The 25,924-nt window shown below is 46.5% G+C and overlaps 1 protein-coding gene across 1 annotated transcript in view; it reads right to left on the bottom strand.

The window, feature by feature from the left end:
* The window catches only part of STAT1 (signal transducer and activator of transcription 1), a 55,117-nt gene extending 30,440 nt beyond the window's left edge, over window positions 1-24,677 (bottom strand). The window contains exons 1-11 of the mRNA XM_060177554.1: window positions 24,487-24,677; window positions 20,169-20,297; window positions 18,194-18,338; window positions 16,174-16,272; window positions 15,304-15,393; window positions 13,873-13,951; window positions 12,077-12,168; window positions 10,463-10,614; window positions 5,617-5,775; window positions 3,107-3,199; window positions 162-221 (exon numbers count right to left, since the gene is read on the bottom strand). Coding sequence (XP_060033537.1) covers window positions 162-221; window positions 3,107-3,199; window positions 5,617-5,775; window positions 10,463-10,614; window positions 12,077-12,168; window positions 13,873-13,951; window positions 15,304-15,393; window positions 16,174-16,272; window positions 18,194-18,338; window positions 20,169-20,296 — 1,097 coding nt within the window. The 5' untranslated portion in view covers window position 20,297; window positions 24,487-24,677. The remainder of the gene's footprint in view (window positions 1-161; window positions 222-3,106; window positions 3,200-5,616; window positions 5,776-10,462; window positions 10,615-12,076; window positions 12,169-13,872; window positions 13,952-15,303; window positions 15,394-16,173; window positions 16,273-18,193; window positions 18,339-20,168; window positions 20,298-24,486) is intronic.
* Between the last annotated feature and the right edge of the window lie 1,247 nt (window positions 24,678-25,924).

Below are 25,924 nucleotides of genomic sequence, written 5' to 3'. Positions count from 1 at the left end.
ACTGAAAAGCACGGGCACGCTGACAGCAGCCGCCTCCTGCGAGACGCCCATCTGCATCAGTCCGGCCGCGGCCGTGGCCGCGGGCACCATCTGTCCTCCAGGTGGCCGCAACCAGCATCACGGTATTCCATGCGCCTCAGGCAGTTTGGAGGGGGACTTACTTATCAAACAGAACTTTGACTTTCAAGTTATAGTTCAGTTCTTGCAACTTCACCAACAGTCTGGAAAGAAAGAAGAAAAGCCACAGTTACTTTTGAAAAGTAAAGTAATCTATTGCAGATTCTTTACTTTGAAAAGTGACCTATTACAAATCCTTTATTTTGAAAAGTAACCTATTACAAATCCTTTATTTTGCCCAGTTTCCTTCTGGGCAACAGTTCTGTTTCCCTGTCCCCCGCCCCAGTTTTTGGTTATCATCAACAAAGACAATGATATCCTTACAAGTCTAATTTTTTTTGAAGTATATTTGTATGATTGATTCCTTCCAGTGGAATAGTTGGGACCAAACTATAACATAAAATTCCAGTGGAGAGCACACTGATTTTCCATTTCCAGCAAAAGTGACCGAAGGTACCCAGTTCTCTCCATAACCTTAACCAACATATATATATATGTTTTTTTTCTTTGTCTCCATGGTTACCGCTGGGGCTTGGTGCTTACACAACATGTTTTGTTATCCTTGCTGATGTTATTGTTATTGCTGTTGTTGTTGGATAGGACAGAGAGGAATGGAGAGAGGAGGGGAAGACAGAGAGGGGGAGAGAAAGACAGACACCTGCAGACCTGCTTCACCACCTGTGAAGCGACTCCCCTGCAGGTGGGGAGCCGGGGGCTCGAACCTGGATCCTTACGCCGGTCCTTGTGCTTTCTGCCACCTGCGCTTAGCCTGTGCTGCACTACCGCCCAGGCTCCAATATTTATATTTTTAGTCAGTTACATGTGGCCAAAAATAAAGCAGACCACCCGGTCCCCACCTGCAGGGGGAAAGCTTTGTGAATGGTGAAGCAGGGCTGTCCCTCTATCACCCCCTTCCCACTTAATTTCTGGCTGTCTCTATCCGATAAATACGTAAAGGTAAGAAAAAAATTTCATTCAAAAATAAAGCAAACATTCCAGGTCACTACTCCTTGTAGCTGCTCATCAGTGTCTGTCCTGTTGGAAGAGAATAAAAGGGCGGCGACCTCTTATCAGGAAGCAGAGCACATCTGTAACACGCTGGCATGTGGCTACCGGCAAGGAACAAAAAGAGGCAGGAGGACTGGCTGGGGGTCCGGGAGCGCCGCCCTCATGGGTCTCCCCTGCGTGGAGGAGTGGGGGGCTGGGGCTACTTGTCCAGGTACCCTCCCAGCTGAGAGTGTAGGGCCCTGCAGGTGTTCGTGTGGGGCACTGGGCACTCAGCACTGCAGCCAGGGCAGCAGCACCCGGCCAGCTGTGAACCAAGGGCAGTGCCTCAGAGTCTAGCTGCTTGTCAGGGAGGAAAAGGACTAGCTAAGGAGGGACGAATAAACAGCGAAAGAGCAGGACAGTGATCCAGGAAGCCGCTCGGAGTTCACTAGCAAGGAGAGCAACAGGCTGTAAAGCAATATTCGGACATGCGTTGGCTTCTTAAAAAATGGAATCATGGGGAGTCTGCAGTAGCGCAGCGGGTTAAGCGCAGGTGGCGCAAAGCACAAGGACCTGCGTAAGGATCCCGGTTCGAGCCCCCGGCTCCCCACCTGCAGGGGAGTCGCTTCACAGGCGGTGAAGCAGGTCTGCAGGTGTCTGTCTTTCTCTCCTCCTCTCTGTCTTCCCCTCCTCTCTCCATTTCTCTCTGTCCTATCCAACAACAACGACATTAATAATAAGTACAACAGTAAAACAACAAGGGCAACAAAAGGGAATAAATAAAATAAATATTTTTTAAAAATGGAATTGTGTGTATTATATTTCTGTAGGTCTACATGTGAAAACATACTCATGTAATACAGTTGTTTATATACTGACAGAGACACAGACAAAATTCTGGGAGGACAGATATTAGGTGTTTAATACAGTGATCTACAGATATTTAGAGATAACTTTGGAAATCTGATGTGAGCTTGAATCCATAGTCCAGAAAAATGTATGCTATAAATCCACACTTACACACTTTCTATACTGTTTGGGGGGGGGACATGAGGCTCCGTTTACACTCAAGAGGGGACAAGGTTTCTGGAAGCTCCACGTCCTTACCATACCTAGTTCTGCAATTTTAAATCAATTTTAAATTCCTTTTTATCATCAATGTGCACTAAGCTTACAATTGAAAAAAAAAATAGAGGCATGAGTCCGCACAGATATACCGGATATATTTCTACTTTGAATACGATAGACTCTCTGACATTCTAAATAAAAATTCAACTCACATGACATGTTTATTGCACAATTACTTTCTCTTTGTTTTAAAAGATTTTTTAAATTTATTTTTTAAAGTATTCTTATTTATTTATTATTGGATAGAGACAGAAATTGAGAGGAAGACAGAAAGGAGGAGAGGCAGGGGGGCAAGCGGTGGCGCAGCGGGTTAAGCGCAGGTGGTGCAAAGCACAAGGACCGGCATAAGGATCCCAGTTCGAGCCCCCAGCTCCCCACCTGCAGGGGAGTCGCTTCACAGGCGGTGAAGCAGGTCTGCAGGTGTCTGTCTTTCTCTCCCTCTCTGCATTTCTCTCTGTCCTATCCAACATCAACGACAGCAATAAGAACAATAATAACTACAAAACCAATAAACAACAATATCAACAAAAGGAAAAAATAGCCTCCAGGAGCAGTGGATTAGTAGTGTCAGCACTAAGTCCCAGCGATAGCCGTTGAGGCCAAAAAAAAAAAAAAAAAAGAGGAAGAGGCAGAGAGACACCTGCAGCCCTGCTTCACTACTGGTGAAGCTTTCCCCTGCAGGTGGGGACCAGGGACTTGAACCCGGGTCCTTGCACACCGTGATATGTGGGCTTAACCAGGTGCACCACTGCCTGACTCACTAAATTACTTTGTCTAAAGCACCCAGTGCAACAATATGGTAAAGGAAATCAGGGTGTTAACGGTGCAACCAGCCGAGAACTCTGTGACTAGAGTCACCCCTTTGCTGCATTACCTTAACTTCACCGTGAACTGCACCCCAGTCTTCAAGACTAAGGGCCTCTGAGGATGGGTCGGCATGCAGGGCTGTCTTTCCACGACGAAAGAACTGCAAATATTAAGCAGAGTACAAGTCAGCATTTTTGTTAAGGTTGAGGCAATGAAAAATTATTTTTGCTGAAGGGGGAGTTAAAAGTTATAAAATAATATGAACTATTCTAACATCTTGAATAAAAATGTCATGGTTTTGAGTTTGTAAAGAAAGCTTAACGTCGGAAGTCAGATAGTGGTGAAGAGGGTTAAGCACACATGGGGCAAAGCGAAAGGACCAGCATAAGGATCCGGGTTCGAGCCCCCGGCTCCCCACCTGCAGGGGAGTCGCTTCACAGGCGGTGAAGCAGGTCTGCAGGTGTGTCTATCTTTCTCTCCTCCTCTCTGTCTTCCCCTCCTCTCTCCATTTCTCTCTGTCCTATCCAACAACAATGACATCAATAACAACAACAATAGCAACAATAATACCTACAAAAAAAAAATGAAAAACAACAAAGGCAACAAAAGGGGAAAAAATAGCCTCCAGAAGCAGTGGATTCTTACTGCAGGAACCAAGCCCCAGCAATAACCCTGGAGGCAAAAAAAAAATTTTAATTTAAAAAAATCAAATAAAAAGGGAGTCAAGCGGTAGTGCAGCGGGTTAAGCACACGTGGCGTAAAGCACAAAGACCGGCATAAGGATCCGTGTTCGAGCCCCTGGCTCCCCACCTGCAGGGGAGTCGCTTCACAAGTGGTGAAGCAGGTCTGCAGGTGTCTTTCTCTCCCCCTTTCTGTCTTCCCCTCCTCTCCCCATTTCTCTCTGTCCTCTCCAACATCAATGACATCGATAACAATAATAACTACGACAATAAAACAACAAGGGTAGCAAAAGGGAAAGTAAATAAATATTAAAATTATTTTTAAAAAAACACATCTGCTACTAGACTGACTGAGCGGTCTTTTCGTGACATATGCACATATCAGACCATTATGCTGTCCATCAGAAAAATGTGTATGTCAGCTCTATTACGATTTAGAAAAGACAAAGAAAAAAATTCCTATAGTTAACAATTGAACTTCCTATTTCTTCATATTTCACATTTTAAAAATAACTAATACTTAACACTTCATATTTTTTAATTGAATATATTCGTGTGTTTTGGAAAATTTCTCTTTTAGTCAAATTGCTTAGTGATATTAACTAGCAAACATTTCCAAACATCAATTTTCATTAAAAAAAAGAAAAAAGTCAAATGGACTCCCACTCTCCCCATCCTATGAAGTCAATATCTTTTGAGATTTTTCAAAAATCCAGCATTTAGCTATTCTTATTTCAACATTAGCTATAGGTCTCAAAGATACTTTTTTAAAAAAATATTTATTTATAATCATGTTAAGTGAAATAAGTCAGAAACAGAAAGATGAATATGGGATGATCTCACTCTCAGACAGAAGTAGAAAAACAAGATCAGAAGAGAAAACACAAGTAGAACCTGAACTGGAGTTGGTGTATTGCACCAAAGTAAAGACTCTGGGGTGGGTGGGGAGGGTGCAGGTCCTGGAAAAGGATGGCAGAGGACCTAGTGGGGGTTGTATTGTGTGGAAAATTGAGAAATGTTCTGCATGTACAAACTACTGTATTTACTGTTGAATGTCAAACATTAATCACCCGGGGCCGGGTGGTGGCGCACCTGGTTGAGCGCACATGTTACAATGCGCAAAAAGACCTGGGTTTGAGTCCCCAGTCCCCACCTGCAGGGGGAAAGCCTCACAAGTGGTGAAGCAGGGCTGTAGGTGTCTCTCTGTCTCTCTCCCTCTCTATACTCCCCATTCCCACTCAATTTCTGGCTGTCTCTATCAAATAAATAAAGATAATTAAAAAATGCATGAATCCCCCAATAAAGGGAAAAAATTAAAAGAAAAAAAGAAAAATGAGGGTCCAGGCAGTAACACATCAGGCTTAGTGCACATAGTACGAAGTGTAAGGACCCATGCAAGAATCCTGGTTCGAGTCCCTGGCTCCCCAACAGCAGGGGGGTCATTTCACAAGTGGTGAAGCAGGGCTGCAGGTGTCTCTCCCTGTCTGCCTTCCCTCCCTTTTCTCTCTCTGTCCTATGCAAAGAGAAAAAATAATAACAAAAAAGGTTACAGGAGCAGTGGAATTGTAGTGCAGGCACTGAGCCCCAGAGATAACCTTCGAGGCAAAAATGGAAAGAAAGAAAGAAAGAAAGAAAGAAAGAAAGAAAGAAAGAAAGAAAGAAAGAAAGAAAGAAGGAAGGAGGGAAGAAAGGAAGGAAGGAATGAAGGAAAGAAAGTAAAGTGACCTGTGAGTAATATTGGTGGCTTTGCCATCAGCATAAACAAAGAACTTCAGAAAAGCCAACTGTGGATAAGAAAAACGCAAGTAGCTCAGGAAACCTCCCAAAGGACCAAACTCCTGTGAACTTTTCCTCAGGGTAAAATACGGCGGGTGGGACCAGGTCTCCGGGTGGTTACCTCTGAATGAGCTGCTGGAAGAGGCTGACGGTCCGCTCCCATAACACCTGCTTGTTCTTGGTGATGGGGTCCTGCTCGAAGGTGTATTTCTGCTCCAGCTCCTCGAGCTTCTTCAGCTGCTGTCGGACCTGCTGCAGACTCTCTGCAACCGTGGTGAACCTGGGGAGGTGCAAGGCACGGGGTCTCCATCAGACAGACACCAATCGGGACGGCCAATCGTGGAAGCCAAGTGGTTTGACAACAAACACACCCCCTCTCACCTCTGTGCTTGTACTCTCTGCTTCAGGGAGATCAAACCAAGGTGAGCCTTGGTGTTAAGTTATTTGGAGAGAAAACACTAGTACGAGCTCAATGATTACAGCTCTGGTTAGAAAGCTCTACGTGCCGCTGAGATGGGCTGAGGGGAGGATGGACCGGGACAAGGTTCCCAGGATCTGTAGCTTTAAAACCACAGAGAGGGGCCGAGTGGTGGTGCAGCGGGTTAAGCGCACATGTTACAGTACTCAAGGACCCGGGTTCAAGCCCCTAGTCCCCGCCTGCAGGGGACAGCTTCACAAGTGGAGAAGTAGGGCTGCAGGTGTCTCTCTGTCTCTCTCCTCTATCTCTCCCTCCCTTCTCAATTTCTGGCTGTCTCTAAGCAATAAATAAATAAATAAATAAATAAATAAATAAATAAATAATCTTTTTAAAAAAGAAAAAAAAAACTACAGAGAGGGGCTGGGCAGTAGCGCAGCGGGTTAAGTGCAGGTGGTGCAAAGTGCAAGGGCCGGCGTAAGGATCCCGGTTCGAGTCCCCAGCTCCCCACCTGCAGGGGAGTCGCTTCACAGGCGGTGAAGCAGGTCTGCAGGTGTCTGTCTTTCTCTCCCCCTCTCTGTCTTCCCTTCCTCTCTCCATTTCTCTCTGTCCTATCCAACAATAACAACAGCTATAACAACAATAACAACCACAACAAGGGCAACAAAATGGGGAAAAAATAGCCTCCAGGAGCAGTAGATTTGTAGTGTTGGCACAAGCCCCAGCAACAATCCTGGAGGCAGAAAAAAAAAACAAACAGAGAAAGGAGCAGGCTAGAGGCCAGGACATCAAGGTAGACACTCTCAGAGGCGAGGTGGGAGACAGCCAGGAGCCCCGAATGCTTTCGATCAAGACAGCAATGATGAGCATAGAAAGGCCGTCAAGTCTGGGGCAGGGGCTGGGGGAGAGGAGAAAGAAGACAAGACATGCGAAGCCTAAAGCCAAGTGGCAGGTTCCAGGTTCATCCTTCCTGAAGCAAACCGACGACGGTGGAGTGTGGGCCCATCCAAGTCAGGCTAAAGAGTGTCTTGTCACTTGTCTGGACTTATGACAGAAGAAAACCTTGTCCTTATCCAGCTCTCTGGTCCTGTTCTCAACTCTGACACCCCAAACAAGACTTTTAGCCCACGTGCATATCAGCTGTCAGGCTCAGGCAAAAATGACTAAAGTCAGGAGCACACGTAAAATAGACTCCTAGCTTCTTCCCACAGGAAGACCCCTAGTTTCAGCTGCTCTATTCTTTCCTTTGGGTCCCTGTTTACTAAACACTTTGTCCTGCTTTATATCTAATGGCCTTTCAGCCACCAAGTTGCAGGTGCTTCCATGATGCCATCCTGAGTTCTCTGGGCAGACAACCTCACCAGTGTGTGTCGGGAAATTGTGAGGATGTGGTAGAGCCTGGCAGGGCTTGACCTGAGGAGTTTGTCTATCCTGTCAGTCTCTCTCTCTCTCTACCGAGAGGTTGAGCAAAGAGGAACAGGAGTAACCCCAAAGGTTTGCCCCATCTTATCAGACTCCCTGCCTCACAAAGCACCCTGCATTCCTGATACTATGGCCATAAGATAAAAGGAAAGGGGGAGATGTCGGGAAATTGTGAGGAGCCTCACAAAGCACCCTGCATTTTTCTGCCTCCAGGAGCCTGGCATTCCTTAAAACATTAAGCCAGCTCCCCCTGCTCCACCCTGCATTCCTGATACTATGGCCTATCTACATAATAATTGTTTTGCCTGAAAGATTCCCCACCCATTCCATTCCTTTGATCTATCTTCTTTCTACCCTCAAGACCCTCCCTGCCTGCTGGGTAATATTAATCCTACCAGTTAAAACCCTCACAACAGTTGCTAAGGAAGTTCCTACCTTCCCAGCCCCCTTTGGCCTTTCTCCGCCCCTTTCCTAGCCATTTCCATTTCCAACTTGCCACTTCCAGGTCTGCCCTTTAAAAGCCTTGGCTCTCTGATCAATAAAGGAATTGCATTGCCTCACTGCCACATGTTTGGTTCCTGAGTCATCTCCCTGACATCGCTGACTGAGTAGCAGCCCAGGCTGGCTCTGGTCGAGTTCTCTCTAACCCAGAGAGTATGAGCCTGGGAAGAGACACCCCCACGCTAGCCCAGCAAGTATGTCCTGGAACCTCCCCTCCCCAGAGCCCTCCCCCACTAGGGAAACTCAGAAACAGGCTGGGGGGATGGATCCACTTGCCAATATCCATGTCCAGCAAAGAATTACAGAAGTCAGACCTTCCATCTTCTGTACCACATGAAGAAATTTGGTTTAAAAGAAAATAATAAAGAATTGGACTTAAAAAATAATGATTTTGGTCTGTACTCCCAGAGGGATCAAGAATAGGGAAGCTTCCAATGGAGGGAATGGGACATGGGACTCTGGTGGTGGGAACTGTGCTGAATTGTACCCCTTTTATCTTACAATCTTGTTAATCATTATTAAATCACAAATAATATTTTTTTTTGCCTCCAGGGTTATCACTGGGGCTCAGTGCCTGCATGATGAATCCACTGCTCCTGTGGCCATTTTTTTTAAGTTTTTTTTTTTTGATAAGACAGAGAAAAATCAAGAGAGGAGGGCAAGATAGAGAGGGAGAGAAAGACAGACATCTGCAGACCTGCTTCACTGCTTATGAAGCGACTCCCCTGCAGGTGGGGAGCAAGGGGGCTTGAACCAGGATCCTTGAGCTTCACACTTAACCCGGTGAGCTACCGCTTGGCCCCCCATTAATAAACATTTTTAAAAAGAAAATCTTTAGGAGTCGGGCAGTAGTGCAGCGGGTTAAGCGCAGGTGCCACAAAGCACAAGGACCTGCGTAAGGATCCCATTTCAGCCCCCGGCTCCCCACCTGCAGGGGGGTCGCTTCACAGGCGGTGAAGCAGGTCTGCAGGTGTCTGTCTTTCTCTCCCCCTCTGCGTCTTCCCCTCCTCTCTCTATTTCTCTCTGTCCTATCCAACAACATCAATAACAACAACAATACTACAACAATAAAACAACAAGGGCAACAAAATTTAATATTTAATAAATAGTTTTTAAAAGGAATAAAATCTTTTCCTTCACTGCCTGGTCTCTCCTCTTGGTGCCTCCACCCACACGCCGTCCCCCACCTCCCTCCATCCACACATACAAACCCAGGATGCTCTCGCTCTCTTCCTCCCAAACCCTTTCCCCGCGACTCTATCTACCTTCCTCCACAGAACTCAGCAGAGCTGTTTCAGCACTGGCAACCTTTGCCTGCCCAGAACCATCTCCCTGTCTGTCCCCCACCTCCACACTGACGGCTCTTCAGGTCAAGACCAATGCTAGTCCATGCCCAGTTTTTGGCTCACAACACTTAGTGATGTTGATGGGTTGGGTGATCAAATAGTTAAATGACGGGAACAATGATTTCATGTAAGACTGAAAAGTGCCTCAGGTTAAATTGTCTTATATTTATTTTATTTTTTTATTATCTTTATTTATTGGATAGAGACAGCCAGAAATCGAGGCGAAAGGGGAGACAGAGAGGGAGAGAGATAGAGAGACACCTGCAGCCCTGCTTCACCCCTCGTGAAGTTTTCCCCCTGCAGGTGGGGACTGGGGGCTCGAACCCGGGTCCTTGTGCACCGTAAGATGTGCGCTCAACCAGGTGCGCCACCTTCTTTATTTATTCAGGCCCCTTATTTATTTATTTATTTTTTACCAGAGCACTGCTGAGCTCTGGCTTATGATGGTGCAGGGGACTGAACCTGGGACTTGCTAGCCTCAGGCACAAGAGTCTGTTTACATAACCATTATGCTATCTACCCCTGCCCCATTGTTATTATTGTACTTTATTTTTGCCAGAGTATTGTACAGGTCTGCCTTACGGCGGACTGGTGGATTAAACCTGGGGACCTGAGGTCTTCTGCACGACCGTTATGCTATCTCCTCTGTATGAGTAACACTGTTTTAAAGAAAATGTTCCCTATTCAGCAGGCAGAAGACAGGACTTTCAAACACCAGCTTGGCTTGGCTCCCAGTGCTAAATACAGTGGAACAGAGCCGTGCTCTGAGGTCTCTCACTCTAGGGTGGGGGTGGACAGCATCACGGTTATGCAAGGAGATTCTCACACCTGAGGCTCCGAAGTCCCAGGTTCAGTTCTCCGCACTACCATGAGCCAAAATTGATCAATGCTCTGGTAAAAAAAAATAAATAAAATAAGCCTGATTTCTCCCACTCTCATAAAGCAGTAAATAAACTATTTTTAATTTTTTTAAAAAAGAGTAAGCAGAATATTAGGATTCCAGGTGCTAAGTGTACATGGCGACCCTGCTGGTACTCACTTAGCAAGTGCGTCACCGAGCGACACACCCCACGTACATCAAGACCCAGGAGAGGTCCCAGCCAAGCCGGCCAGGACCAAGCGTGGCAGTAGGTGTGCTCAGCGCGATTCACCAGAGGCCAGAGTTCTAGCAAGAAGGAGTTTGACCGCATCAAACTCTAAGCCCGAAAGCTGACAGGACCCACCCATTCCCATTCAGTGAACACAGTGTGAATGTCCACGTTCAAGTCCGTGGGTGGTCTTACCAGTACTGCAGCTGGTCGAGGCAGGCGTTGGGAGGGCCTCCAATGCAGGCGCTCTGCTGTCTCCGCTTCCACTCCACCAGCTCATCGTTGATCAGGGCATTCTGGGTCAGCTCCGTGGCATTCAGCAGGTCTATTATTTTGTGAACTACTTCCTAAAAAAGAGACGCACTGCAGTGAAATTCACCTTTAATCATGGGGCTCTTTTTTAAAAAATATTTTATTTATTTATTTATTATTGGATAGAGACAGAGAGAAATTAAGAGGGGAGAGAGATAGAGAAGGAGAGAGACAGAGAGACACCTGCAGACCTGCTTCACCACTCATGAAGCTTTCCCCTTGCAGACGGGGACCAGGGGTTTGAACCTAGGACCTTGTACACTGTAATGTATGTGCTTAACTAGGTGTGCCACCATCTGGCCCCTTTTTTTTTTGCCTCCAGGGTTATTGCTGGGGCTCACTGCCTCACTGCTCCTAGAGGCTTTTCCACCCCCCCTTTCTGTTGCCCTTGTTGTTGTAGCCTTTATTGTGGTTATTATTGTTGTTGTTGATGTCGTTTGTTGTTGGATAGGACAGAGAGAAATGGAGAGAGGAGGGGAAGACAGAGTGGGGGAGAGAAAGACAGACACCTGCAGACCTGCTTCACCGCCTGTGAAGCGACTCCCCTGCAGGTGGGGAGCCGGGGGCTGAACCGGGATCCTAACGCTGGTCCTTGCGCTTTGCGCCACCTGCGCTTAACCCGCTGCGCTACCGCCCGACCCCCCCCCCCCCATGGGGCTCTTTTTGTTCGTTTGTTTGTTTGGTTTTTGCCTTCAGGGTTACCACTGGGGCCTGCACTATGAATCCACTGCTCCTGGAGGCTACTTTTTCCATTTTGTTGCCCTTGTTGCGGTTGTTATTGTTGTTATAGCTGTTGTTGTTTTTGGACAGGACAGAGAGAAATGGAGAGAGGAGGGGAAGACAGAGAGGGGGAGAGAAAGACAGACACCTGCAGACCTGCTTCACCGCCTGTGAAGCGACTCCCCTGCAGGTGGGGAGCCGGGGGCTGAACCGGGATCCTAACGCTGGTCCTTGCGCTTTGCGCCACCTGCGCTTAACCCGCTGCGCTACTGCCCGACCCCCCCCCCCCCCATGGGGCTCTTTTTGTTCGTTTGTTTGTTTGGTTTTTGCCTTCAGGGTTACCACTGGGGCCTGCACTATGAATCCACTGCTCCTGGAGGCTACTTTTTCCATTTTGTTGCCCTTGTTGCGGTTGTTATTGTTGTTATAGCTGTTGTTGTTTTTGGACAGGACAGAGAGAAATGGAGAGAGGAGGGGAAGACAGAGAGGGGGAGAGAAAGACAGACACCTGCAGACCTGCTTCACCGCCTGTGAAGCGACTCCCCTGCAGGTGGGGAGCCGGGGGCTCGAACCGGGACACTTACTCCAGCCCTTCTGCTTTGTGCCGCCTGCACTTAACCTGCTGCGCTACTGCCACAAAGAAAGTGTGTGTGTCTTTGATTCTCACCTGGCACTCTGAACCAAGTGGTTTTACAGGTAATTTGTCCTCTAAACTATATGTTCATTATTTATAATCTGTGACAAAAAGAGCACACTATTCCGGAAGTAAATCATCACCTTTCTTTTGCTGTCAAGCATTAAATACATCTTCTGTTTCAGCATCTGTTCTTCTTTCTGGTCATTCTTTGCTACACCATTGGTTTCCAATTCTGTCAATTGGGAGAGATATGAGATAAATACAACTATAAGAAAAACCCCAGAATACAAAAATGCAAGAGTTACATTTAGACAAAATACAATCCAAATGCTATCTTGCAATAGGACAACAAAGAGCCCTTTTCAAATTTTTTTGTTTTTCTTTTTTTCCCCTTTATTGGGGAATTAATGTTTTGTATTTGACAATAAATACAATAGTCTGTACATGCATAACATTTACCAGTTTTCCACATAATGCCTTTTGCAATTTTACTGAGCAAAGCAAGAAAACTGTCCTAAGTGTGAAAACCAACATATGTAGAAGTAAATAGAAACAAAGTCCTTGGGGTGGGCGGGTGGGGACACACCTAACAGAGTGTACATGCTACAGTGTGCAAATGAAAAAAATTTTAAAAAGGGAGTCGGGCAGTAGAGCAGCGGGTTAAGCGCATGTGGCGCAAAGCGCAAGGATCCCAGTTCGAGCCCCCGGCTCCCCACCTGCAGGGGAGTCACTTCACAGTGAAGCAGGTCTGCAGGTGTCTGTCTTTCTCTCCCCCTCTCTGTCTTCCCCTCCTCTCTCCATTTCTCTCTGTCCTATCCAACAACGATGACATCAATGACAACAATAATATCTACAACAACAACAAAAGCAACAAGGGCAACAAAAGGGAAAATAAATAAATATAAAAAATAAAAGCAATAAAATGAGAAAGTCCTTCTTTTTTAAATTATTTATTCAGTTAGACAGAACATAGTGAAATTGAGAAGAGGAGGAGGACAGGAGGAGGAAAGGGAGAGAGACGGGGGGGGGGGGTTCCTGCAACACTGCTTCACCAATCATGAAGCTTCCCCTCTGCAGATGGGGACCAAGGGCTCGAACCTAGGTCTTTGTGCATGGTGACACTCAAGCAGGTACACCACCACCCAGCTCCACAGAGTCCTTGTTCTCAGTGACCCGTGCCCATTGGAAACAACACTGTCTAGCTCTTCAGTCTCTGCCAGTTCATTAACGAAAGGAATATAAGTGACAAAACTCAAAATCCTGAAAAAAAATTTACAGAAAGCAAATGTATAGTTTTGAAAAGGAAACACGACTAGGAGGAGGAGCAGAGGCCCCTTTTCCCTTACACTTTCACTCCCAGGACAGGAGTGATCCCTCCAGAGTCACCACAGCATCCTCCCCAGGACAGCAGGGTCCTCCATGCCCGACACAACATACTTGGAGCTATTTTCTGTTGCCGTCTCGTCATTAATAACAGCCGACAACTAGCTTGAGTGAAATCACTTTACAATGGGCCCATGAAGCTGGACTGAGAACACTCCGAGTTTTAGGACCAAGGAACCACGTACACCTGCCCCTCGATCAGTGGGCTAGGCGCATCAAGTGAGTAAATAGCGCCTCATCAGAAGCTACTCAGAGGGGGAGATTTGTGTCTCCAAGAGTTTCACTTGTCACCACTGGAATCTGGCGGGTAGCCCACTGCCACCTGGTGTGTATAAATCAGCGGTACCAGTCAGCATCCTGTAATGCAAACACAACCCCCACCCCACCCCCCTTCATCTGGCTCAATATGCCAACAGTCCTGAGACTAAGAAAGTCTGTCCCGGGTCATCTGCAAGCCCGAGACTAACAAGTGAGCATCACCAAGTATTTACTAGTAGTTAGCATTCATGGGACAAACCACAGAGGGCGGACACTGCTCTGACTTTCATCTTACCTCTGTTCTGCAAGGTTTTGCACTTAAAGTCAAATTCATCTTGCAGATCTTCAAGGGTCTTGATTTCCTGTTCTATACACTACAAATGAAGAGAGAAATGTGGTTGTTTTTTCCGCCTATTCATTAGTTTCCCGAAACCCAAGGGAACAGGTAACCGCTTCTCTAGGACCCAGAAAACCATGGAAAACAAGCCTGCTCTCTCAACAGCTTCAATGCATTTCCTAGATCTGATTATGTAGATGCTGTAACTTTTATCTTATTAGTAAGTATACAGTAACTTTTAGTGGAAAAGAAAACCGTTTCTGTCAGGCATGTGTTTTTTTTTTTTTTTTTTTTTTACTTTAGTAAGTGTTAGTCTAAGAGGATGCAGGGTAAAGCTGCTCTGAAGAATCTTAAGTCTCGGGGGCTGGGCAGTGGTGCACTGGGTTAAGTGCACACAGTTAAGAAGCTCAAGGACTGGTTCAAGGATTCCGGTTCGAGCCCCCGGCTCCCCACCTGCAGGGGAGTCACTTCACAGGCGGTGAAGCAGGTCTGCAGGTGTCTATCTTCCTCTCCCCCTCTCTGTCTTCCCTTCCCCTTTCAAGTTCTCTCTGACGTATCCAAAAAAATTGAAAAAATGGCCTCCAGGAGCAGTGGATTCGTAGTGCAGACACTGAGCCCCAGGGATAACCCTGGAGGAAAAAAGAAAAGGATCTGGAGAAAAAAGAATCTGGAAAGTCACTGTCTGTAGCATGAAGTCCCAGTCAGGCTAGTGTGATTTAAAGACCCAGGGGGATCATGCCCTGGAAGTGGAAGACTTAGAGGTAGACACAGGCCTTCTATGAAGCAAGACCTCTCAACGGCCCCCTCCCCAGACAGGTGTGAACTTATCCAGGGTTCCCAAAGCAACCCTCTGCTTATCTATAAATTGACTATGCTTTATTTTTAAATGATTGAGGATTTTTTATTCCAATCAGATGTGTGTTGCATTTCTTTCCCAACAAATTGTTTTTGTTCTCCCCCCCGCAAGTCTCAGGATCAGATGAGTAAGATGTACCTTGTTTATCAAGGGCCCTGAGCAAACCCAGAATCCTTTGATTTCAGAGGTGTGGACAGGAAGGCCTACTTAGAACAGTAACATCTAGTTACGCAACAGAGAAAGTCAGTAGGTATTGCCTGAGCTGGTGAGGAAGAAAAGGATAAAACCCTTTGTCTTGAGGTTGAATCTATTTACTCACTAGTTTGTTTACTCGCGATCTGGGATTTCAATGAATCTTTTCTTCTCGACTATTTAAAAGGGTAAAGGCACTTCCTACAGCTATACTAGAACAACAAAAATAAACCTTTCTTCCTCTACAAGAAGTCAAAGGATACATGCATATATTTCAACGCTCACCATTAACTTTTTCTTCCCTCTCCAAGAAGTCAAAATGCATATATTTCAGCGCTCACCATGACTTTTTCTTTCACATTCCTGACTTTGCAGTCCAGTTCTTTCTGCTTGTCTAACATCACCGTGTTCTGAATGTTTCCGGACTGAGCCTGTAAAGACACGGATGTGGTCCACAGTCATCGGTTCCTGGGGCAGATGTACTCACCGGTTTGGCTCCAGAGTCAAATCCACTCCTCCCTCCTCCCTCCCAGACCTCCAGACTACCTACACTCTTTCCTGAGGAGCGTCAACAAGAAAAAAAAAGTCATCTCAAGAGGCCCTGGAAAATGTAGGCATCTCTTTTCTCTAACCTGAACTGCTTTAAGAACTATCCAAGTGCCACCTGCTTGCTTTCCTGTCCCAAGACCTGAGAAGTTTCCTGGCCTTTGATCTACAGAGACAACCCCACCCTCCACTGCCGTCTAGCACAGAACCACGCTTCACTGGTGTCATTATCTTGAAAAGATACGTGTGTCTCTCTCCCTTCAGAGTTCTTTGTTAAAGCCTGGGACTATACAAGCCTCTCTGACCTTCCTGTCTTCTAGGTTATAAAGTCAGTAAGCTATTCACTACTGCCTTCAACAGGGCCTCCATAATATTTGTAGAATGAATAGATAAATATTCGATTTCGTATTTTGGTGTTCAGTCAGAATAAAAAGTACCTGATTGGGCCAGGCAGTGGTGCACCTGATTAAATGCACACATCACAGGGCACAAGGACCCAGGTTCAAGCCCCTGGTCCCCACCTGCAGGGGGAAAGCTTCACGAGTGGCGAAGCAGGGCTGCAGGTGTCTCTCTGTCTCTCCCCCCACCATTGTCCACTCCCATCTAACTAATAATAAATAAATTAAGAAACTAAAAAAATGAAGTTTTCAAAAAAAATAAATTACCTGATTAAATCTCTGGGCATTTTCCAGAATCTTCCTCTCTTCCTTCAGGCAGTTACAGATGATCATAGACATCAGTATTGGGTCCTCCTGAAAATTATCCTAAACGCAGGTTGTCAGAATAATAGAAACTAAATTTCAGAATGTTTAAACTGTGGTAGATATCTATAACAGAATATCCATGCATAGGAATTTATTTATATCATTGCACACTCATTAAATCATATATAAGCAATTCATGGCAACATCAAAATATCCCTTTCACAAATTAAGGGGAAAACTACTTCAAATGAAAGCATATAAATTATTTTATGGTTTTAAAAAAACAACTATCTTTGAAACAGATTGGGGGTATGGATCCACCTGTCAAAGCTCATGTCCAGTGGAAACGCAATTACAGAAGCCAGGCCTTCCACCTTCTGCTCCCCATAAAGATGTTTGGGCCATAATCTCAGAGGGATAAAGAACAGGAAACATTCCAATGGAGGGGATGAGACAGGAAACTCTGGTGGTGGGAATTTTGTGGAATTGTGCTCCTCTCATTCTATGGTCTTGTCAATCATTATTAAATAAATTTAAAAAGCAAAACTATCTTCATATATGGCTTGTTTGTTCCTGATGACAATTTTCTTCTGCTAGGATTCTAAGAGAAGGTAAATGATACCAACATTATCTAGAACATTCCTCAATTAACACATGTGCTCGTCTTCTTTGAATTAGACTAGTAAGAGTCTCCTCAGTCTTTCTATTTCCCTCTCAGGACAGGTTTTCAAGATACCTGGGCCAGGTAGTGGCACTCCTAGTTAAGTGCATACACTACAGTGTACAAGGACCTGGGTTCAAGCACCTGGTCCCCACCTACTGGGGGAAAGTGGTGAAGCAAGGCTGCAGGTATCTGTCTTTCTCTCTCCCCTGCCTCTTTCAATTTCTCTCTGTCTCTAGCCAATAATAAATAAAATAAAATAAAAGTTTTCAAGACACTTTTCAAGACACTGTAGCTGGGGCTCTTTCTAACAAGTACATTCCAGCAAAGTCTACTGGGGTTAAATTTCTATAAAGTCAATTGGACTTCCCTGCCCAGTCTCTTGAATTAAAGGTCATAGACACATTCACTAAGGGACAGTGGAAGCATGCAATTCTGTAAGTTGAATAATTTGGTTGTGTTGTGTGAAACAGAGAAATCATTAAAAGAGAAAATTTCCATAATACAAAAATAAATACGTTATCTGGCATATGGCAACCCGAGAAGATCTTTGGAGAAGTAAAACTGGAAAAGCCCATTTGCTAAGGCTGGATTGCTCTAGCCTTTCTCTCTCAAGAGTCCACCAGCAGCTTCAATGGTAAGGGGTTTAGTTTCAGTTCACAAACTCACTGTCGGGCATCAGGAAAGTCACACCTGTCTGAACTTCTTCTTCTCTATGCCAAGGACTTAGAATGCACTCATTTTTTTTGAGCTTTACCATGTTACCACTGCTCTCTGGTCTTACTTACAATCAGCCACATTTTCTGTATTTAAACACTGGCAACTTTTAGGAAAGCAAGGTCATACCATCACATTTCCCTCAGGACTACTGAGACCTCACAGACGACACACCCTTAAAGCTGAAAGTTTATCAAATATCTAGAAAATGATAGCTGATGTTACTTATGCTCAATTGAATTAATCATATAGAGCTAGCTTAGTGTGTGTGTGTGTGTGTGTGTGTGTGTGTGTATGTGTGTGCGCGTGCGCGTGCGTGTGTGCGTGCGTGTGTGTGTCTGTCTGTCTGTCTTAGGGAGAGGGGAAATGAGGTGAGGTGGGGAGAGAGAGAGAGAGAAATACTATATATGGATAAAGCAAATCCTACCCCATTGCTGATAAAGCTTCCCCCTGCAGGAGGGGATCAGGATAAAGACAGTTTATTGATAGTCTCTGTACCTTTTCTAAATACAGTTTCTGTTTACTTACTGAATGGGGACAACAAACCTCTTATACAAATTAAATTGGGACATTTTAATTACAAAGCAAAAAGCCAGGTCATACCTGAAGATTACGTTTGCTTTTCCGTATGTTGTGTTGCAACAAGAAGTTATTTTCCAAGGAAAAACGGCTGTACTGATCGTCCAGCTGTGATAAGAGGTCATGAAAACGGATGGTGGCAAATGAGACGTCATTGGCGGCGTGCTCCCTGGGTTTAAGATTGATACCAATCCTGTTAGACAGCATTTTAAACAGACAGAGCCAGTGCCATTTCCCTTACAGCAATTACTACGGTTAATTTTTAAAATATTTATTTATTGATTCTCTTTTGTTGCCCTTGTTGTTTTTATTGTTGCAGTTATTGATGTTGTTATTATTGGATAGGACAGAGAGAAATGGAGAGAGGAGGGGAAGACAGAGAGGGGGAGAGAAAGACAAGACACCTGCAGACCTGCTTCACCGCCTGTGAAGCGACTCCCCTGCAGGTGGGGAGCCGGGGGCTCGAACCGGGATCCTTACACAGGTCCTTGTGCTTTGCGCCACCTGCGTTTAACCCATTGAGCTACAGCCCGACTCCCTATTACGGTTAATTTTAAGTGTTTTCTTAGGTTTAAGTTCCTTCATTTGAAACTGATGCTTCTTCTAGCAGCAGCTTGAAGAATACTTGTCATGTACAGCCAGCACAGACACTCTAGAGCTCTGAGTTCACGCACGAACCTGCTTATGGTCATCGCCTCCGAAGCAGAAGGGTCAACAGAGGCCTTCTGTTTCTGTGACAGATATTTTCAGCTTCTTTTAAGAGTCTGTAGTTGGCAAGCAAATTTAACAGCTATGTCTTTGTTATATTCACATTTACAATCTATGCTTTTAAAATAATTTTATTTATTTTTATTATTAGATACAGAGAAATTGAGAGGGAGGGGAGACAGAGAGAAGGAGAGAGACAGAGAGACACCTACAGCCCTACGTCACCACTTGTGAAGTTTTCTCCCTGCAGGTGGGGACCAGGGACTTGAACCCGGGACCTTGCACACTGCAATGTGTGCGCTTAACCAGGTGCACCACCACCTGACCCTTTATAAACTATATTTTATCATAATTTTGTGTTCTTTTTTTTTAAAAAAAAAAAACTTTACTAGAGGGCTGGGCAGTGGCACAGCTGGTTAAGCACACATATCACTAAGCACGAGGATCCAGGTTTAAGCCCCTGCCCCCCACATGCAGGGGGGAAGCTTCGAGAGCACTGAAGCAGGGCTGCAGCTGTCTATTTTCCTTTCCCTCTCTACCTTCCCCTCCCCTCTCAATCTCTCTCTGTCCTGTCAGATAAAATGGGGGGAAATGGCTACCAGGAGCAGTAGATTTTCGGTGCCCGCACAGAGCCCTAGCAATAACCCTGGAGGCAAAAGAATAATAATAATAATAATAATAATAATAATAATAATAATAATATAACAATAATAACAATAACAAAAATAATAACAGTAATAACTATAATAATAACAATAGCAACAACAACAATAACAATAACAACAATAATAATAATAAAAACTACAGGGGCATAGTTCCATACCACACCCACCACCAACGTTCTGCTCTCCCAGCCTCTAACCGCCAGAAGTCTCTCAAAATCTTAGAGAGACTATGATTTCTCTTTTTTTTTCCCCTTCCAGTTTATGTGTTTCGGTGATCTAGAGTCCACATATGAACAAAACCATCTGAGAGTGGTCTGTCACCTCCTTAGCTTTAACCATTTCTTTTAATTGATTTTGTTCTGTAGCTGGAATTCTAACATGGAAAAGAACTGATGTCAGTTATTTAACTTGACCAAAGTTTCAGGAATATGATTCCATTGAACCCATCACATTTAAGTGCTTAATGACCAATGCATTTAACTTTATAAAGACACACCACCAAAAACATCAGCACATTGCACCACACCCCAGTGCTCAGTGATGAGACTGATCTTCTAGTCAATGTGGCTCCAAGTCCCTTCCCCAGCAATCAGAGGCTTCTTCCTGTCAGGTGAGTCCCCACTTACCAATCTTGCTTTTCTAGCCACTGTGCAAGGTACTGTCTGATCTCCATGGGAAAACTGTCATCATAGAGCTGGTGAACCTGCTCCAGGAATTTGGAGTCAAGCTGCTGAAGCTCATACCACTGCGACATCCTAGAGGCAAACAGATCAGGACCCATGAACAGAAACAGAAGCTCGCGGCTCGGAAAAACATGTAACATCCTGCTTCGCTTCAGCACGGATTCCGTAGAGTGCTGCACCAGAGGCTTAACACCCATTCTAACGCTGCTCAGTGATCTCCCAGAACCAACTTTTCATTCTTTACTCTAGGGCGGGAGAAAGAAAGATGAGAGAGACATGGTGTGAAGCGCAAGGACCGGTGTACGGATAGGGTTCGAGTCCCCGGCTCCCCACCTGCAGGGGAGTCGCTTCACAGGCGGTGAAGCAGGTCTGCAGGTGTCTGTCTTTCTCTCCCCCTCTCTGTCTTCCCCCTCCTCTCTCCATTTCTCTCTGTCCTGTCCAACAACAATGGCATCAATAATAACTACAACAATAAAACAACAAGGCAACAAAAGGGAATAAATACATATTAAAAAGAAAGAAAGATGAGAGAGGAAGAAACACACACAGAGAGGGAAGCTACAGCATTGCTTCAATGTGATGCCCGGTCTTGAACCCAGGGATCTGCGCAGAAGATGGTCTACCAAATTCCAACCTTTGGGTCCATGATTGCTCAACAATTTGTTTGGCTTCGTATGTTAACTCTCTTTTCAGTCACCAGGTTCCAGATGCCACCAGGATGCCGGCCAGGCTTCCCTGGACTGAAGATCCCACCAATGTGTCCCGGAGCTCTGCTTCCCCAGAGACCCACCTTACTAGGGAAAGAGAGAGGCAGACCGGGAGTATGGACCGACCAGTCAACGCCCATGTTCAGCGGGGAAGCAATTACAGAAGCCAGGCCTTCCACCTTCTGCAACCCTCAACGACCCTGGGTTCATGCTCCCAGAGGAATAGAGAATGGGAAAGCTATCAGGGGAGGGAGTGGGTTATGGGGATTGGGTGGGGGGAATTGTGTGGAGTTGTACCCCTCCTACCTTATGTTTTTGTTCACTAATCCTTTCTTAAATAAAAAATTTAAAAAAAAAAAAGATGCTCTACCAAAAGAAATACCTGCCAGTCCCTGGACTCTGCTTCTTTGAAATACTTTGTTGTCCTTGTTGTTTTATTGTTGTAGTTATTGTTGTTGTTACTGATGTCATCATTGTTGTTGGATAGGACAGAGAGAAATGGAGAGAGGAGAGAAAGACAGAGAGGGGGAAAGAAAGACAGACACCTGCAGACCTGCTTCACCACCCGTGAAACGACGCCCCTGCAGGTGGGGAGCCGGGGGCTCAAACCGGGATCCTTAGTCTGGCCCTTGCACTTCATGCCACGTGTGCTTAACCCGCTGTGCTACCGCCCAGCTCCCAAAGTATTTTTCTTACTCTAAAACATAATCTGTCTCTGCAGTATGTCATTTAATGATGTGTATATTACAAAGCCTAACTTTTATTGAGTTTGAGGGGCTAACAGATACTTTTCTTTTTCCAGGAAACTCATCTTTAGATCTTTTTTTTTTCACTCAACTGTCAACACATCAGCAAAGGTTTCTCTAGTCACCTTATCTAAACTGACACCATCACTCGCTTGGAAAGAAACTATTCTTTTTCTCAGCTGTATCTTCCTCCAAATCATTTACCACGATCTGACTCGCTCACACATTTTCTTTATTTTGATTACTTTCTGTTTCTGATACAAAAAGAAAGGAAGGAACACAGAGAGAGAGAGAGTAGGAGGGAGGGGGAGGGAGGAAGAGGGGGATGAAGGAAGGGGAAAAGACGGCAAGAAAGAAGTTAATCTTGTCCCACTAGGCCTCTGAGGAAGGGCTCTGCTTGGGATCTTCAGCAGGGCAGGGGGAATTGTGTGCACACGGACTGTGGGGCACACAGTGCAGGGGTGAAGTCGTGAGGGCTCCGCCGCCGGCTTCTTCCCAGGAGAGGGAGCCCTCTGGTGGTGGTGGGGACATATACATCCCGTATCATCACAGATGACAATGAAGATGGACCCACATCCCTCCTACTGGCATACTCCTTTTAATTCCTTTCTCTTTCTCTTTCTCTTTCTCGTTCTCGTTCTCGTTCTCCCTCCCTCTCTCTCTCTCTTTAGCAATGCTAAACTCCAGCTTCTGGTGGTACTGGAGTTTAAACTTGGGATCTTTGGTGCCTCAGGCAGGAAGGTCTTTCTATATAACCATTACGCTACCCTACCCCTCTCGGATTTTTCCATTTTCAATGTATGTGCCTGCATTTCAGAAGATTGCAAATCTGTGATTCTTCCCCCTACCCTGCCCCTCAGGTTTGCTCAAACTGTGGCCTGTCAGCCAGCAAGGGAGCCCCAGTCTAAACAGCTGACCCCAGGCAGCTCCTCCCACCGGCATGACTAGGTGGCAGGACAGGCCAAGGACAAGAGCCCAATAGACTCACCGTCACACACACACAGAGTTCATGTCATCTCTTCACAGAATCTGCTACCCGTGCAGGGGCAGCAGCGCTGCCCCTCATTACCCAGCTCAAGTCTCGGCTGTAAGCCTGAACCCTTCCTCTGAGATCCACTATCCAAACCTGCACCGTCCTGCTTGCTACACATGCAGTTTCCGTTCCTACACTTGTTCCTACCCAGCCCCAATTTTTGTTTTTTGCCTCCAGGGTTATTGCTGGGGCTCAGTGCCTGCACCATGAATCCACTGCTCCTGGAGGCCACTTCCCCCCACTTTTGTTGGCCTTGTTTTATTGCTGTGGTTATTATTGTTATTGTTGATGTCGTTCGTTGTTGGAGAGGACAGAGAGAAATGGAGAGAGGAGGGGAAGACAGAGAGGGGGAGAGAAAGACAGACACCTGCAGACCTGCTTCACCGCCTGTGAAGTGACTCCCCTGCAGGTGGGGAGCCGGGGGCTCGAACCGGGATCCTCACGCCGGTCCCTGCGCTTTGCACTTCCATCTCAATTTTTACCCATCTTTAAAGAAGACTCATTGGTTAAAGTCTTCCCCCCCCCCCCCCGTGTGTGTGTGTGTGTGTGTGTGTGTGTGTGTGTGTGTGTGTGTGGTTTTGCACTACCTCAACTGCCATTTACCATGAGAAGCAATGTTCCACAAACTTCTGCCCAAGTGCTGACCGGGATTCCAAACTAGGTGCAAACCTCATTTCACCCATCAGCCTGCCTGCCACGTCCCAGAGGAAGCTGAACTCCCTCTGCCATGCTGCTCAACACACCTGCGCCCTCGAGAATTCCCGGCCTGTCTTTCATAAAGCCTGATGATGTCTTCCAGATACATTGGAAGTACAAATTCGCAGGAAACATACCTTTTGTATAAACATCCTCTGCTCCCGGCACACTGCTCCATATGCAGCACACATTCAAAAATAGGGTTTTTTTTTTTGGGGGGGGGGGGCAGAGGATAGCTCAGATAGCAGGACACAAATTCATCACATTGGAGTGCCTGGGTTCAAGTCCCTGCACTAGGTAGAAATACCACAGTAGAGCCCATGACCAATGGAGACTTGCTACAGTAAAACACCTCTTTTTTTTTTCTTTCTTCTTTTTCCTCCCCTTCCTTTCCCCTTCCCTCCTTCTTCCCCTCTTTCACATCTTCCTTCTCACTCCTCCTCCTCCTCCTCTTTCTTCTGCTTCAACCAGAGCACTGCTCAGCTCTGGTTTATGGTGGTGCAGGGAACTGAACTAGGGTGGGAGCCTCCGACAGGAGAGTCTCTTTGCATAACCATTATGCTCTCTACCCCACCCCCTTTCTGTATCAAATAAAAGGCATGTGCAGCACATGTGCAAGGTTCCAGCACCAAATCTGAAACACAATAAATAACAGCTTGAGGAATGAAAATCGAGGATGCCGAAGACTGAATCAGAAATACAAGGCAACACACCGCCGTGTGAAAAGTCTGAGTTCTGTGTCCCTTAAGGTACCGCTGCATACCGGATTACGGTGGAGCTCAATTCTCATTTCTGCTCCCAAAAAAAGTATCTTTCCAACTTAGATAAATATCCAAGGCACGATCAACAATTCAAACACTTCTCTACTCTCAAACTCCTTGGGGCTTACCAGACTTATTATTATTATTTTTTTTTTAAAGAAAAGACTAGTGCTGTGTTTGAGGCCAGGAGGCTTGCAGGAATTAAATATCACATTCTATTCCAAGAACCCCTCAAGTTCCTCCACCCTTAAACAGACACATAACACAGATTCCAAAGTCGTGCACTCGGTGCACTTCTTTGCACGGGCATTTACTGACCTGTCTGTCCACTTAGGCCCCAGCAAAGGGGCTGAGGATTCAATTCAACCCAAGCAGGAGCTACACGCAGCACCGTGTAGAAGATCGTTGGGTTTGCATGCGCAGGGTGCAAAAGTCTGTGTCAGCACTCGGGGCGAGATGGCCCAGGTCAATAGAGAATTCTGCAAAAAAAAGAAAGAAAGAAAGAAAGAAAGAAAAAAAAAAAGCAAGCTGGTTGGGGAGGTGCAGGGGAAAGCAAGGCTAAAGGGAGGAGGAGTCGCTGCAGGGCTTTCTGGCTGGAAATTCTATTTCTCGAGCTCTCTTTACCAGCCGAGCACAAGTTGCAGAGGGCCGAAGTGCCACCGAGCACAGCACCGCGGAGGCTCAGGACTCCTCTCTTCCGGGATGACGGGGTGCAGGGCCGCGCTGCAAAGGGGGCCCCGCCGGCTGGCGCCCCCACCCCGCCCCACCCCGGGCACCCGCCCGCCCGCCCGCAGGCGCTGCCCCGCCGCCCACTCACCGCGCGCCCGCCGGGTGCCGCTCCCAGCCGCCCGGTGCCCTCGGGGTGACAGGTGGCCGCCGCCGCCCCGCTGCAAAGCGAAAGCAGCTGCGGGCAGAAAAGGTCTCGGCCGCGTCCCCGCCTTCTTGCGTCTCCACCAATCAGCGCCAGCGCCCGCCGCGCTCGGCCAATCGGGGGCGGCTGTTCCCTGGGCGCGCCCCCTCCCTCCGGAGCGCTCAGCCCGCGGCCCCGCCCCCCACGTGGAGGGCTGGAAACTGAAGCTGAAGCTTCTGTGTTGCAACGGGCGGGCGGGCGGCGGGTGGCTTTGTTGACACACTGGCGAGAACAGCTCAAAGGAAGCCCTGCGTTCACAGCAGTCTGGCGCTGCCCCCGTCACTGAGGACCGGAGGCAGACAGAAGGGGGTGGGGGCACACCCGGACATTCCAGAAGGCCTTCCTGCCTTCACTTTGTGTGACAGCTCAGAAACGTTTGCCAGCTTGGCAACATCTGGCTTGGCCATGATGTTGACATAGCCACCGTGCCTCTTCCTGTGTCGCTGCCATCTTTCTTCTCCATCCCCCTTCTGCCTTCTCTACCAAACCGGTCAAGGTCAGGTACTGTCAGAGTCCAGATGTTGCTGTATCTGATGACCTCCCCGCATCTTCAAACCCCTTCCAGATGGGACAGGCTTCTACAAGGCTGTCTCTCCCACTTCGAGCTCCGCATCTACTAGTACGACACACACTTGATTCTTCACCTGGTGCCTGCTAAGTACTGCCAGCTAGTTCTGTTCAGAAAGCCCATCATCTCTTTCCTCCAACCTTGGATCTTTTTTTTTTTCTTTCTAGAAATAGCGCATGCCAAGTAGCCGGGAGTCATGACTGACATTGCTTTCTTCATGAACCTCACACCTCGCCTAGCCCTCACGTCTTGAATCTTCCTTCTAGATATTTCTCAAG

Source organism: Erinaceus europaeus, chromosome 18 (assembly GCF_950295315.1).
Source record: "Erinaceus europaeus chromosome 18, mEriEur2.1, whole genome shotgun sequence".
In the NCBI taxonomy this organism is placed as follows: Eukaryota; Metazoa; Chordata; class Mammalia; order Eulipotyphla; family Erinaceidae; genus Erinaceus; species Erinaceus europaeus.
The sequence above is the reverse complement of the archived record's forward strand: the minus strand, read 5'-3'. Positions and strand labels throughout refer to the sequence as shown.